The 16,026-nt window shown below is 34.2% G+C and overlaps 1 protein-coding gene across 1 annotated transcript; it reads left to right on the top strand.

Annotated features, from left to right (window-relative positions):
* Positions 1 to 339: 339 nt before the first annotated feature.
* LOC133286341 (uncharacterized) lies at positions 340 to 14,846 on the top strand. The gene is made up of 6 exons (XM_061483747.1): positions 340 to 1,182; positions 1,600 to 1,758; positions 2,070 to 2,300; positions 13,064 to 13,909; positions 14,146 to 14,304; positions 14,610 to 14,846. The coding sequence occupies exons 1-6, from the start codon at positions 343 to 345 to the stop codon at positions 14,844 to 14,846; spliced, it is 2,472 nt and encodes an 823-aa protein (XP_061339731.1). The 5' UTR covers positions 340 to 342.
* The last annotated feature ends 1,180 nt before the right edge of the window (positions 14,847 to 16,026 follow it).

Below are 16,026 nucleotides of genomic sequence, written 5' to 3'. Positions count from 1 at the left end.
CTGTTACTAGTTACTACTTTCTATTGTCTAAGCCTAACTGTTTCAGGTACACTCCTTCATTTTCCACTTCATAAAGGGGAACTTTTGCATGCAGATCAAACTTTTGTTTGTTCATGAATTTTGTCTTCTTCTCAGTATTATTATCACTATAATGTTTTCATACAAAAAGAAACAATTTATGGCTTTTACAGATTAGCCATACCTTAACTTTGAGTGGTGTACTTATTAACCATCATTTTTGTGTTAATATAATGACATGATATTATCTATTTTAGGTATTGCTGAAGTCAATACTTGCTTTTAATTCATGATTACTAATAAAGATTATGCTAACAGATCAACATGAGTTTTTTACCTCAAGATAGGGTGTTCTTATGGGCAATACTACTACTTTTGGTGTCAAGCACAACATGCTCAATAGCTGCTTTTGTGAAGAAAGAAAACAATATCAAATCAGCTGTTTTTCTATCCCCCAAGTTTGATCTAGGTCCAGGATCAGTTGCCAATAAATATTATTATGATGTTGAGTTTCCAAGAGGTCATATAGCTCTCAAGAGTTTCAATGCTGAAGTAGTTGATGAAGCAGGGAACCCTATACCTCTTTCAGAAACTTATCTCCACCATTGGCTTGTTGTAAGATACCGTCAACCTAAAACTGTGACAAACAATAGCCAATCAGGTATTGTTACCATGAGAAACAGTGGCTTATGCCAAGGTGATCTTCTTGGACAGTATTATGGTCTTGGATCTGAAACAAGAGGAACAGCTACAGATATTCCAGATCCTTTTGGGATAGAAATAGGTAATCCTTCAGAAATTCCATACGGATATGAAGAGAAATGGTTTATCAATGTTCATGCCATTGATACAAGGGGTGTACAAGATAGGATGGGGTGCACTGAGTGTAGGTGTGATCTTTATAATGTTACAAAGGATTCAAATGGCAAGCCCTTGAGTTCAGATTATAAAGGAGGGTTGGATTGTTGTCTTGATAATGGCCAATGCAGGTTAAAGAAAGGCTTTCCAGGCCCAAAGCGAAGCCTCTACCTGAAATACACAGTAAAGTGGATAAATTGGGACAACTTTGTGGTGCCTCTTAAGATTTACATATTCGATGTAACTGATACTTTGAAGATATCATCAAATAAGTTGAAAGGAATCAGTCGAGAGCACAATTGCCAGGTAACTTAAATCTCAAGACACATATAAGAAAACTTTTTTTATGCTTCAAGTAACATAAAATCATTAGATACGGGAAAGTGCCATAACTTTTGATATTATATGGATTCATTCAATGATGGAATATACTCTTGGTTCTTGGAGAAATTTTTCCACATGTATTTCCCAAAACATATATAATATCAAAGGTTTGATGTTTCTCATGTTGTAGGAGATAAACTTATCTCCTAAACACATATAAAAGTGTTTGGGGTCCATATGAAGTTATATGAAGAGAAAAGAGAGGAAAAAATATAGGCTCCACATACTTTTATATATGTGTAGGAGATAATTTTATCTCCTATAACATGAGAGACATTAAACCCCAAATATGTGTCATTTAGTTGGATTTGAGTGAGTAATAGAGATTTTTTGCTACAGGTTGAGTATCAAGTTGAACCTTGCAGCAAGGGCCATAAGGATGGTAAGGGTTGCCTTAATGTCAAGAGAACAAGCCTCCCAATGCCAAGAGGAGGTTATGTCATCTATGGTGTTGCTCATCAACATGCAGGTGCAACTGGATCAACTCTTTACGGACAGGTAATGTTTAAATAACACCATCACTCTAAACATTTGAATACTACTTTCTAGTGACATAAGTACATATAAAGAAAAACTAAACTTGGAAAATGGTACTATTGTGTCCCTTAAAATTAAAAGGAGTTCTAAATTTGCACCTCTTTGTTCCTTTTGTCTTTCTATGTGATTGCTTTCAATTGAGGACCATAAACATTATAACATGTCTGTACTCTGCTAAAATATAAAATATATTATATATCATAGTAAGATGTTAGTTGAATATTGGAGTATGGCTTATATATTGACTGAGATTTTGGCTGTGACAATTTCAGGATGGGAAGGTTATATGTTCTTCAATAGCAAGATATGGAAAAGGAAAGGAAGCAGGAAATGAGAAAGGCTATGTTGTAGGAATGTCCACATGTTACCCTCCACCAGGTTCAATCAAGATATTTGATGGTGAAACTGTAACTCTAGACGTTGGCTACAACAACAGCAAAAGGCACGCTGGAGTAATGGGGCTTTTCTACCTATTGGTGGCGGAAAAGCTGCCACACCAACACTTCTAACATTCATCTCCTGCTTAAGATCATGTTTGAAGTCTATCCAGTCTATCCTATGGTATCTGTATATGTTATTAAAAATAAAGTCAGAACTGAGGCATGTAGTTGAAAATATCGCAGTAGTTGCAGTTTACATTCTTTATGACGAATAAGATAGCAATCAGTTCTTTTTTTTTGGTATATATATATATATATTATCAGTCATTTGATTCCATGTGTTGGTGACAGTTTGTACAATATATTTACGAGGGATATTGTATCTATAAACTTTTTTGTTTACAAAATACATATCCATATTTTATTTCTTTTAAGAATTTAAGTTATGTTTGGATGCAAGAGTTAGAATATTTTTTTTTGTTTTTTAAGTAGACTTTTTCTATATTTGTTGTGAATACGAGAAATATACTGGTTGTTTCCAAGTAATAAAGTGATGAGTGAGTATCGTTCTCACGAGGATTAAATTCAAGCAATATTTCACTGTTTTTATCTAAGTTAGACAATTCAAAAGTAGTTTTAACAGGTAACCAATATTTAATAAAAAATTAATAAAAGATGGCAATTGAAAGAAATTGATTAAAGAGATGAGTTTAAAAATAAAAATGCAGTTAGGATTTACGTCACTTTTGATCCCTCTTAAGTGAATTAAATTAATTCAGTAAAATTCTAGCCCTCTTGTTATCAAACGATTCATCATCTAAATAATTATTGGTTAAATTTCTAATGTCTTAGTTATTTAACCCTTTAACCTAATTAAAATCCCAAATTCTTAGAAATTCCTTTTAGATTAAGCCTTATGCACGATGAATCTCACAAATTTGCAACTCTCGCAGGTCTATGTCTAGAACATGCAAAAATTGATATTTATCCTAGTCCAGATTAAGATACTAAATATTTCTACTTAGAACTCAACCCTCTTTATTCCTATATGGTTGATCAAGTCATACAAAAATCTGAACAAATAATTCAGGATAAACATATAACAATTGAGACATATTTTATTGAAAAATAATTTAAATCAACATAAGAGTTATTGTAACATCTTCGCCTCGAGCTGGTTAGTTAACATACATATGGTATTAAAGTGCATCATAAATTAATTACCTAAGTGGAAGACTTACGTTTAAGCTTCACTGTTAACTTACGTAACTTTGTAAATGAACCATTTTCCTTTTCTCTTACTTCATGTATCGCACTACAAATAACTTTTTCCATAAAATTACTGACTGCACAATCCGATACCTGCACAGTAGACTTACTTATTAATCACTACAACAAAAGAGGTATACAGAGGCGGTTCATAAGGCATTTCACGACGGTTCAAACCGCCTCCATATGCGAGCTTCGGCTGTTATCAAACCGTCGTAGTTACTATCGCCGAGAGGCAATTCCACGATGGTTTCACTGAACCGCTGGAATGACCGTCGAACCCGACATCTATGACGGTTGCCAAGGCGGTTATCACCGTAGTAGCATATCTTTTAAAGAAATTTACGAATATTCAAAGACGGTTCGCAAACGATCGTCGAATTCAAATTGACGTCATTTGGACAACCGTCGTGGAATAAGAATTCCAAGGCAGTTAGACAACCATAGTGGAATTGTAATTCAAAGGCGGTTAGTTAACCGTAGTGGAATAGAAATTCAAAGGCGGTCAGTTAACCGTAGTGGAATAGCAATTCAAAGGCGATTAGTTAACCGTAGTGGAATAGCAATTCAAAGGCGGTTATTGAACCATAGTGGAATATCAATTCAAAGGCGGTTAGGTAACAATCGTGGAATAACAATTCAAATGCAGTTTGTTAGTTGTTGTGGATACGTATACTAAGGCGGTTTTAACCGTCGTGGAATAATAAATAAAATTTATTAATTTTTTATTTTAATAATTTTGTAATTAAATAATACACTATTTTTTCCAGTAAATAATGCAATATTACAATACGTTGCCAAATAAATATTAATTTATTTTCAAGAATTTAAATATTGGATATCATTAAAGCTGATAAATTAAATGTTTTAAAATTTACATTTATTTTTTAAATACAATTTGATATATATAATTATTAGGAATGGCAATATATGTTTAATTATTAAAAATGGCAAATTGGATTAAAAATCAATCTTTTATAATCCAATATAATAATTATATAAATAAATTAAAAATATCAAGGCTTTTCATCCATAATCATAGTTAAAAGCAGTAAACTTTTCTAAAAATAGCCATCTAACCATTTGCACCGAATTCTAATAATTTAAAACATCAAATATACAGGGGAATGTAATTGTTAGTTAACAGTAGCATTGTCATAACACCAAAATACAAAAGCTATCCATAAAAAAGTAATCACGAAAATACTTGAAGTTCAGGTCCTTTTGCATTTGGGTACTGAAAAATGCACAAATCCAAAATACTTGAAGTTCAGGTCCTTGTGCTATTTTAAATACATTCTGGAAAAAAAAAAAAATATAAACCCGAGAACTATGGAGGAGATGGGTGTCCTTGAAGTTCAGGTCCTTGTGCATTTGGTACATGGCTAGCAGAAGAGGATAGCCTGAATCCATTGGGAGAGCCCAAATCTTGAGGCTGTAAAAAAAAAAATATAGCTCAGATATAAGTCTCAATCTTATACATATTGGGTACTGAAAAATATAATATGATATAAGCACAGTAGACTTACTTATTAATCACTACAATAAAAGAGGTATACAGAGGCGGTTCATAAGGCATTTCACGACGGTTCAAACCGCCTCCATATGCGAGCTTCGGCTGTTATCCAACCGTCGTAGTTACTATCGCCGAGAGGCAATTCCATGTGTTGGTGAGTAGTTCTTGAAGAGGAATCATACAAGGGAAGATTTCTGCACGAGATCTGCGCAAAGAGGTAATTGTAAACAATGATGATCCTTTACATTCAAACCGCAATGGTCTAAAACGCTTCCGCAGATGCAATTGCTCCAACAATTGGTATCAGAGTCGGATTGTGTGTTTGGATGTGGATCTAATTTTAATTTACAATTTCATGTAATTAGTTTTGCTTCATGAAATATGACACCTAAGTTTCTCTGTTATATGGTATGAATTTTGCATGTGTATCTTAGAATTCTTTTTGTTAAAAATCAATTCTTTATTTGGTTTTGGCTTTAATCCATGGTAGAAATTTCATTGTATTTTCTTGGATTGTAACAAGAAGGCTAATTCCATATTAGGTTTCCTCCTTGATTTTTATTTCAATTTTGTATATTTTCGATGTATTTCAAATTAAATTTAATGAAAGAAAACCAAGAAGATGCAAAGAGAAGGATGTTCGTCTCTTCACAGTGGTCCTTCCCCTGGAGTTGAGATGAGTTCAGGTGACGGCGTAGTGGACGTGACGGCTAGGATTCCTGAAAGTTGACTTAGGGTTTCTCGCCAAAATCTTGTATTTTGGGCCTTTAGGCCCATGGTTACCATAAAGGGGCTTGAAACAGAACCTATGGACCATAAGGAAGGAGCAAATCAGCTGCAAAGTTTACTAATTATGTAAAAAAAATAAATTAGGAAACTATGAATTAAAGTTTTTAATGATTAATTGCTTTATTTTTATGAATGGATGAATTATATGATTGATAACATGCTTGAAGTGATAACGTGCCATATAGAATAGGTGGTGCCATATTATTGCATAACTTGTTAAATTACGTGAGCGCATGACAACTGTTATGTTTGTACGAAAAGATTAATAGTCATTATGGTAATTAATTCATATTTCAAATTTTAAATGTAATTGTTATTACATTTATTAGGCTGAATTAATGGTCATTATAACTGTAACACCCCGTGTATACCCGGAATATTAACATTACATCGTATTAAGCGGTGCTTAATTAAAAAAAATGCGGAATATTCTTTTTCTTTTCAATTATGACGTCATTATCAATTACCATCTTGATTACTTAATCAATTTCATAAAAACCGATGCATGTGTGTAAATTGCAAGACAACTAACTGAAATACCTCAATATATAAATAAAGTGTGTATCTAAAATCACGGATCTACAACTCGTAGTCCGGACCGTATCCTGATACATTATTACAACTCCAAGTAAAACAAGACATAATCCCCATGCTCACCAAATAAACAGCGTAAACAACAAGTCTCAACATAAAACTCCATAGCATAAACTGAAGCTATAAGCATATAAGCAGCATGCAAATCCAGCATCCAACATGTCAACATAAATAACAGCAAATCTAACTCAGCTCCGGCCTCCTGCCGCCTTAGATCTCAACATTACCTGATCCTGAAATAAGCATTCCCCAAACGTGGGGTGAGATCTGTAAACAAGAAATCTCAGTAAGACAAGGGGTCCTCAAGGATCTTCCACCCCAAGCTCACTTACATGTGCAATATAAGTTCTAAAAGCATTTATATCATTATCAGTTCCAAAACTATGTAGTGCAACAGATATCTATGGCATGTGTGTTTATCACTATCTACTGACCAGAGAAATGTAGGAATACGTCTATCTCCTACATGTAGTACAAGGAACACCGCTTGCACCTCACCCACAGCCTCACCCTATTGTATGTTCTACATACTCAGGCTTACCGTATAGGTGGAACACCTCCATGCATATCAACAAGCACTAACATACAATAGCTCAACAGCATTTCCAAAATATCAAAAGCATGTAACACAGCATGCATATACCATACCCCCATGGGACATGGTGGAACCATAACATGGCTAACCCAAGGACACGAAAGCTTACCTTGCAAGCTCACTACCCAATGCCAAGAGTCCTCACAGCTCAAGTCCAACACACAGCAGATCACAATCTGATTTAGGACCAGCAAGTGTATCAACATACATAACTTAAAAGCATTAACATAAAGACTATGTTCTCCTCTAACGATTTACGTCTTAAGGCTTCCAACAAAGCCACAAGCCCTTAATCACATGATTTCGACTTAGTCCATTAATTACAGAAGTTCAACTTCATCAATCTAGGGTCCACAAACCCCCAATAGCCTACTGTACACACAACACAACTACTGTTCTGCGAAATCCCAGAATATTTGGATATTCCACGGGAACATATCCGGATATGCAATATCCGGATATCTCACTGTCCATATCCAGATATGTAATATTCGGACATACAGATTCCCATATCCGGATATCCAATATCCAGATATCCCAAAACCCCATATCCGAATATCACATATCCGGATATCCAATATCCGGATATTCCACGGGCAGATATCCGGATATTTCACGACAGAATGCAGCAACTGCATTTCGTGAAGATATCCTTCAAAGGTTGGGTTTTTACCGATTTTAAACACTTAAACATGCATTTATAGGTGTGTTAAGCATTACCTCACAACAAGTTATCATCTTTTAGCCTTAACATGCATCAAGCTTCCATTTTTAAGCATTAAAACTCAAGTTAAAGGTTGGTGATCATACCACAACTCAAAAACAGAGGAGGGATATGCTCTTGGAGCTCACAACAGCCACTCAAAGCTGACTCAACATGATGCACGAAAATGACACCATCAAGAGTAGGTTTTTCTTCACAAAGGTGACACTTTGAAGATCAAAATGCCAAGAATGGGACTCCCACTCTTCAAACACAAAACTCAGTAGTTCAAACTCCCTCACACAGGTTCTCTAACTCAAAAAAAGGCCAACAATGCAGTCCCAAGGCCAACCCTCACCCTCACCAAGTGTTTCCCCAAGAGAAAGTGTGAAGAAATCAAAGAAAAGGTAGGAACTTGGCCTCACAAGGAGAAGATAACCTCCAAGAACAGAGTATCAGCTGACTAGCCCCTTAGCAACCACGTAGGAGTTCTGTTTTCTAGGGCATTGTGCCCTTAAAGATAGTATATATAGTCACTTACTCAATAAACACACAGTATTAGATTTAATTGCTACGCTTAGCATTTTAATCCCAAATTTTGGATTCTGAAAATACACATTTTTACAAGAATTATCATATTTTTATAATATTTTTCTGAGCACTTTTTCGGTACGCGCTTTTCAAAGCCAGTACCGGTTTCTAGCACCAGTTCTCATTATTTGGACTTGAAACTCGTTTTACAAGTCCTACATATTATTCTAGTAATTATCATGCACTTACTTTAATTTTCCGGGATACTTTTTCGGTACGCATTTATACCGACTAGCAGAACCGGTATCTGCACTTTTCTTCCGAAAAGCGACTTTCAGCATTCTTAATCACTTACCATAATTATTAAAGTCTCTTAATAATTATTAGAGTCAATTATGAAATCATTTCCTAATTTTGCATAATTAATTAATTAAAATTCCTTAATTAACGGTGCAGATTCTTACATTAACATTAATTCTAATTTTTGAAATATGTGCATAACGAATTTAATAATTTCGTTATCGTTATGGTAATTAGTTTGATTCCAAATTATCCTCATAAATGATATTTATTATAATTGTTGAAATCTAGATTAATAATTAAATCAATTATTTGGATGATTTAAATCTAGAAAATATAATTTTGAAATAAGTGCATAACGAATTTAATAATTTAATGATCGTTATGAAAATTATTTTCATTTTAAATTATCCTCATAGATGATAATTATTATGATTGCTAAAATCTAGATTAATAATTAAATCAGTTATTTGAATGATTTCAATCTAGAAAAATAATTAAAAAAATTTCCTAAGAGAATAATTTATTTTGCGAGTAATTTGTGGGTCTTCTAAAATGGTCATGTGTTAAACATTTGTTGCATACCACAATCATGTATCATGATTGTGTGAAGCACACACTGCCTATCATGACCGGATTTTAGGACCTTAATGATTTCAAAATTCAGATAAGCTAAGTGATGCACGTTCATCGGCACTCTTTCTTACATAGTTTTTGAAATCAAACAAAGGTTACTCTCATTTAAACAATTCTTGGAAATTGGAAAAATTGCTTATGTTGAATGGGAGGAGATTTAAATTAAGAAATTAATGTAACATCCAGGCATATTGTGAGCCTATCGATAAAATAATCATGTGAGGCCCCAACGGATAAGCGTGATTGGATTTTATTGGGCCTTAATAATTTCAAAATTTTAATAAAGTATTGTAAGGCCCATCGTCGACAATACTAAGTTATTAAAGACAATTTTGAAATTAAACAATTAATTCAACAAAGCTTATGAAAATTCTCAAATAAAAATGTTGAATGAGTGAAGGTTTTAAAAATTAATTAATTAATTTTAAAACCTGTGAGCTTCATTTGTGGGTTTATTAGTGAAATGGTTAGCTGAAGCCCCATCGGATAAGGATAATCAAATTTCACTAGATTAAATCTTAATAATTTCAAAATTTTAGTAAAGTATTGTACGGCCCATCGTCGGCAATGCTTGGACACTAAGGATAATTTTGAAATTAAACAATGGTTAATTTCATTCAACTTTGGTAAAATTGTTAACCCTCCCATCGAGGCTCTGGCAATGGCACTGAAAGCCCAAATAACACTTTTGGTTTTTACAAGTGACTTGCCCATCGTAAGCCTTGTTAAGAAAACTGAAGGATTGTTAACAATAAACATGAGTAGTTATGAGAATCTACTTACACTTCATTTGTTTATTGCATTATTTGTTTGTAATTGTGTACCTTGTATGTTTTTCAAAAAAATATCTTAGAAATGATTTTGAGTCAAAAACCTCTAGATGGTACCAACTATGAATAAGTGCAAAGCAAATTTTGATATTGTTCTAAAACATGAAAGCTAAAATTTGTCCTGACTCCGGACAATACGAGGGCCATGGCAACCTGCAAAAGATGCGTCTACGGAAACAAAGATGCAATACTCAGATTGGAAAAGGACAAATATGGTAGTTCGCTATTATTTTCTTGTCAGTCTTTCCAAACACTTGCATAAGCAAGTGTACATGGTTAAGAGTGGAGTGGAGATGCTTCAGACTCTTAATGATATGTTTGCTGCGTCTAGCAGATCTGCTAGACAGAATGCAGTCAGCTCATATTTTTCTAAAAGTCTTGTTAAATTCAAGAGAAAACTCAATTGTGGTAACAAGAACAAAATAACTTGGTTATTAGTTGTCAAACCCAATGGTCCTTATAGAGCTCTTGACCCATCTACCAATTTGGTACTTGTGCCCCTTGCATTTCATCACACTCCTGATCTGGGTGTGCCCAGTTAATGTTCGTGTAATGGGATATTTGCGACCAAAATGGTACAGTATCCTCCCCTGTTTAATCCCAACGCATGTTATTACTAATACCACTTCAAATAAAATAAAAACAACCGTAAATAACCTAACCTGCCACTGATGGTGGGTCATGCGTTCCGACAATTCTCGGTGATGAAATTGATTCACACAATACACTAGACGGCTACATTTCAAAATCACCATCAACGTCTGTATCTAATGAGTCACTATCAGGAACAAGACCTTCATCAACCTCTTCCTCGGAACTATCAGTATGCCACGAGGGATCATACATGTCAGGAATCACATCTGAAGGCATTGTTAGTGGGGGTGATGGTGGTGGGGGTGACACATGCATATCTTCCGGATTGACTAGCGGCTCCCTATTAATGTTTATGGAGTAACTGCTAGGGACATAATTTTGAGTGTTTGCCTCTCCACCAGTGTTTAGTTCCACATACTCGGTGTATGAGGACTCTCCATGCTGTCGAAATACGTCAACTTCTAACGAGATATCTTCATCCTCCACAACCTCCACAACAACCCACTGCACCGGGTTGCCGGAGGCACATCTAGCAATTAGTCGAGACATGAATTGATCCCGTTGTAATCTCAACTTCTTGTATATTATTTTCTTCAGGTCATTATATTTGCAACGGGGGCTCATGCAGAACATCTTTGTATCTCCTTCAAACACTTGACCGTTCGGTCCAAAATATCTCCTCCCATTGTAATATAAAATGCATATTAAATCATTGGTACTCTCACTCATTATGCCGTGAAATTATAAAGAATAGGCAGAAAAAACTGGTTCTTTGAAAGAAAAACGCAACATAATGACAAAGTGGAGGTGGAAGGGGGAGGGGGTATAAATAGCACTGAGTTCGTTACAAAGGCTAGCGAACTGTAACTTTCGGTAAGTAGTTCGTTGTCCCATGCAGCAATCTTGCAGGGAGCTGCCACGTGGCACCAAGTTCGCTACAGGGTACAACGAACTTTGTCAGTTGCTGCCACGTGGCACCTAGTTCGCTGCATGGGCCAGCGATCTATAGGGGTGGTGCCATATGGCACATAGTTCGCTTGGCCTCTTAGCGAACTAGGTGCATGTCAGACACGTGGCACACCTAGTTCGCTGTAAGTGGCAGCGAATTTGTCCAATATGTCAACATTTATTGCAACCAAGTTTGCTTCTCCAGGTAGTGAACTTGGTGTCCACAAAAAACGTGACACATCAGCAAACTGAGTTTGCTATAGTGCCCAGTGAACTTGCCCACATGACATATTAGGAATTAATATCATTGACGTGACATTTAGGTAAAAAAATTGAAAAACAATGATATTTTGATCACTGTTCCACAGTTATAAAAAGATTGCAAGTCCTCCGAGGTAACAAAAATAAAATATTGCAAGTCCCTACGAGTTGTCCAAGAAAGATAACAAGAATTAAAAATAAAAAAAGTTAGAGGAGCCAATCTACTACAATAGAGTATTTGTGGTGAAATACTAAGAAGAAAAATCAAATGAAAGAAAGCGAAACAATGGAAAAATGGAGCAAAAGTCATTGAATTCTGCAAAACTACCATCGGTTGTGTCAGTCTCGGTCACATGTACCAATAATGGAAATCAAATCTTCTTGCCTCTATTTTCGGTCCACTTTCATATATTCTAAAGTGAACAATGATAATTGAGTAAACAATTGACAATTAAGAGCGAAAATAATATCATTTAAAAAAAAATATCATTATTATTACGGGACATACATCAAGATTAAAGGGGGAAAAGTAGCCGCCCCCTTCGAAATCTTTAGTTATGAATATTATTATTTATATTGTTTTAGTTATATAAATATATAATTTAGAAAGAATAATATTATATTTGCAATTTCGTCTCTTTTTACATAATTTTCGGGCTCCGTAATTTGAAAATACATGTGAATCCATACCAATATGTAACAAGGGAAGGAAAAAAAATGAAAAATATATACAATTAAAGTCCAAGCTTCTAGTAATTAAATAGCCGTAGTCGTTCCATATATTAATTTGATTAAAAGCATTCAAAGATATTACATACAAAGTCCAAATTTAGTATCCAAATTCAGTAATAGTCATGGCTTAGAGCATCTTCAACTCCAATATTGGTATAAAAATCTTTGGTTCAAGGTTAATACTTGAACCATCGTTTAGTAGTTTAAATCGTGCTAGTTCACACTGTTACTACTTACTCCTTTCTATTGTTTCAGGTACACTCCTTCATTTTCCACTTCATAAAGGGGAACTTTTGCATGTAGATCAAAGCTAGGAAGGCTTGCTTTTGTTTGTTCATGAATTTTATCTTCTTCTTAGTATCATTATTATTATTATTATGTTTTCATACAAAACAAACAATCTATGGCTTTTACAGATTGGCCATACCTTAACTTTGAGTGGTGTACTTATTAAGCATCATTTTTTTGTCCATATAATGACATGATATCTATTTTAGTTTTCTCCTTTGTTAGTGAATTTATTGTTGGTATTGCTGAAGTCAATACTTGCTTTTTATTCATGATTACTAATAAAGATTATGCTAACAGATCAACATGAGTTTTTTACCTCAAGATAGGGTGTTCTTATGGGCAATACTACTACTTTTGGTGTCAAGCACAACATGCTCATTAGCTGCTTTTGTGAAGAAAGAAAACAATATCAAATCAGCTGTTTTTCTATCCCCCAAGTTTGATCTAGGTCCAGGATCAGTTGCCAATAAACTTTATTATGATGTTGAGTTTCCAAGAGGTCATATAGCACTCAAGAGTTTCAATGCTGAAGTAGTTGATGAAGCAGGGAATCCTATACCTCTTTTAGAAACTTATCTCCACCATTGGGTTGTTATAAGATACCGTCAACCTAAAAATGTGACAAACAATAACCAATCAGGTATTGTTACCATGAGAAACAGTGGCTTATGCCAAGGTGGTGTTCTTGGACAGTATTATGGTCTTGGATCTGAAACAAGAGGAACAGCAACAGATATTCCAGATCCTTTTGGGATAGAAATAGGTAATCCTTCAGAAATTCCATACGGGTATGAAGAGAAATGGTTTATCAATGTTCATGTCATTGATACAAGGGGTGTACAAGATAGGATGGGGTGCAATGAGTGTAGGTGTGATCTTTATAATGTTACGAAGGATTCAAATGGCAAGCCCTTGAGTTCAGATTATAAAGGAGGGTTGGATTGTTGTCCTGATAATGGCCAATGCAGGTTAATGAAAGGCTTTCAAGGCCCAAAGCGAAGCCTCTACCTGAAATACACAGTAAAGTGGATAAATTGGGACAACTTTGTGGTGCCTCTTAAGATTTACATTTTCGATGTGACTGATACTTTGAAGATATCATCAAATAAGTTGAAAGGAATCAGTCGAGAGCACAATTGCCAGGTAACTTAAATCTCAAGACACATATAAGAAAACTTTTTTTTATGCTTCAAGTAACATAAAATCATTAGATACGGGAAAGTGCCATAACTTTTGATATTATATGGATTCATTCAATGATGGAATATACTCTTGGTTCTTGGAGAAATTTTTCCACATGTATTTCCCAAAACATATATAATACTAGTCCAGTGTCATTTAGTTGGATTTGAGTGAGTAATAGAGATTTTTTGCTACAGGTTGAGTATCAAGTTGAACCTTGCAGCAAGGGCCATAAGGATGGTAGGGGTTGCCTTAATGTCAAGAGAACAAGCCTCCCAATGCCAAGTGGAGGTTATGTCATCTATGGTGTTGCTCATCAACATGCAGGTGGAACTGGATCAACTCTTTACGGACAGGTAATGTTTAAATAACACCATCACTCCAAACATTTGCATACTACTTTCTAGTGACATAAGTACATAAAGAAAAACTAAACTTGGAAAATGGTACTGTTGTGTCCCTTAAAATTAAAAGGGGTTCTAATTTTGCACCTCTTTGTTCCTTTTGTCTTTCAATGTGATTGCTTTCAATTGAGGATCATAAACATTATAACATGTTTGTACTCTGCTAAAATATAAAATATATTATAAATTATAGTAAGATGTTAATTGAATATTGGAGTATGGCTTATTGACTGAGATTTTGGCTGTGACAATTTCAGGATGGGAGGGTTATATGTTCTTCAATAGCAAGATATGGAAATGGAAAGGAAGCAGGAAATGAGAAAGGCTATGTTGTAGGAATGTCCACATGTTACCCTCCACCAGGTTCAATCAAGATATTTGATGGTGAAACTTTAACTCTAGATGTTGGCTACAGCAACAGCAAAAGGCACACTGGAGTAATGGGGCTTTTCTACCTCTTGGTGGCAGAAAAGCTGCCACACCAACACTTCTAACAATCATATCCTACTCAAGATCATGTTTGAAGTTGATCCAGTCTATTCTATGGTATCTGAATATGTTATAATAATTATTATGACAATAAATATTATGATACTAAATATTTAATTAGCACATAACCTTGAATGTAATGTAATGCATATCCATATTTTCATTCTTTTGGGAATTTAAATTTTTTGGATGCAAGAGTTTGGGGAAAAAAATAAAATAAAGGAGAAGTTTTTTATTTTAATTAACAATATAAAAAAAAGTAACACAAACAAATTGGGTGGTATTGAAAAAAAAAGCAGAAAGAGAAAGTTGGATAATGTTTTGTCAAGCCAAAATTAATCAAAATGACCTTAAAGATATTGCAAGAGAACAACTTTCATTTTTTTTTTTTAAAAAAAAAATGATAGAAGAATACAAAGAGATCAGGCATTAGTGTTTAGAAATTATTTTAATTAACACTTGACCTTGACTGTATTTTATTTATGTAATAAATACTTTAATACACAGCGATGTTTTCATTTATTTGTGAACTTTAGGTATGTTTGGATGCATGAATTTGGGGGGGGGGGGGGGGGGGGGGGGGGGGGGGGGGGGGGGGGAGGGAGTTAAGGAAAAATATTTTATTTTGAGTTAGCAATTTTCTCTGTTTATGAATTTTTCAAAATGTTCAGAAATATTATGAGAAACATATCGCGTAACATTTTACATATCTCTTATTTATTGTCCTTTATTTTAATAAATAATTTATAATTCTTTTTTTTTTTTTTAAATATTCCTACTTTTCAAATTTTCCTTTAAATTTCACTATCAGAATACCCCAGAGAAAAAATACAAAAGAAAATTAACTCGTGTTTTCTTACTCAATAGTATATGTTGGCATTTGTTGCCTTGCTAATAGTTATGCAAGTAAGCGCGCAAGTATACGCGACAACAAGTAATATAAGACTTTTGTGAGTCCGAGTTATCGTTCCCACAAGGATCTTTGGCATTTTTTTTTTACTTTGAATAAAATTGTAATTACTAATCAGAACCAAAAATAAAATGAAATAAAATTAAATGCTACTGCTATTCTAAACTAAATGCAAGGAAAATATATATATTTTTTTTTTTGAGAGGACTTTCTTTTTCAAATAGTATTGACTAGAAAATTAATTAAATGGAAGACTTGAAAAAAAAATTATGATT

The sequence above is a fragment of the Gastrolobium bilobum genome, unplaced genomic scaffold, assembly GCF_033153095.1.
Source record: "Gastrolobium bilobum isolate Gb01-03AN ecotype WA unplaced genomic scaffold, APGP_CSIRO_Gbil_v1 utg1891, whole genome shotgun sequence".
Classification (NCBI taxonomy): domain Eukaryota; kingdom Viridiplantae; phylum Streptophyta; class Magnoliopsida; order Fabales; family Fabaceae; genus Gastrolobium; species Gastrolobium bilobum.
Note: the sequence above shows the minus strand (reverse complement) of the source record. Positions and strands in the feature narration are given on the sequence as shown.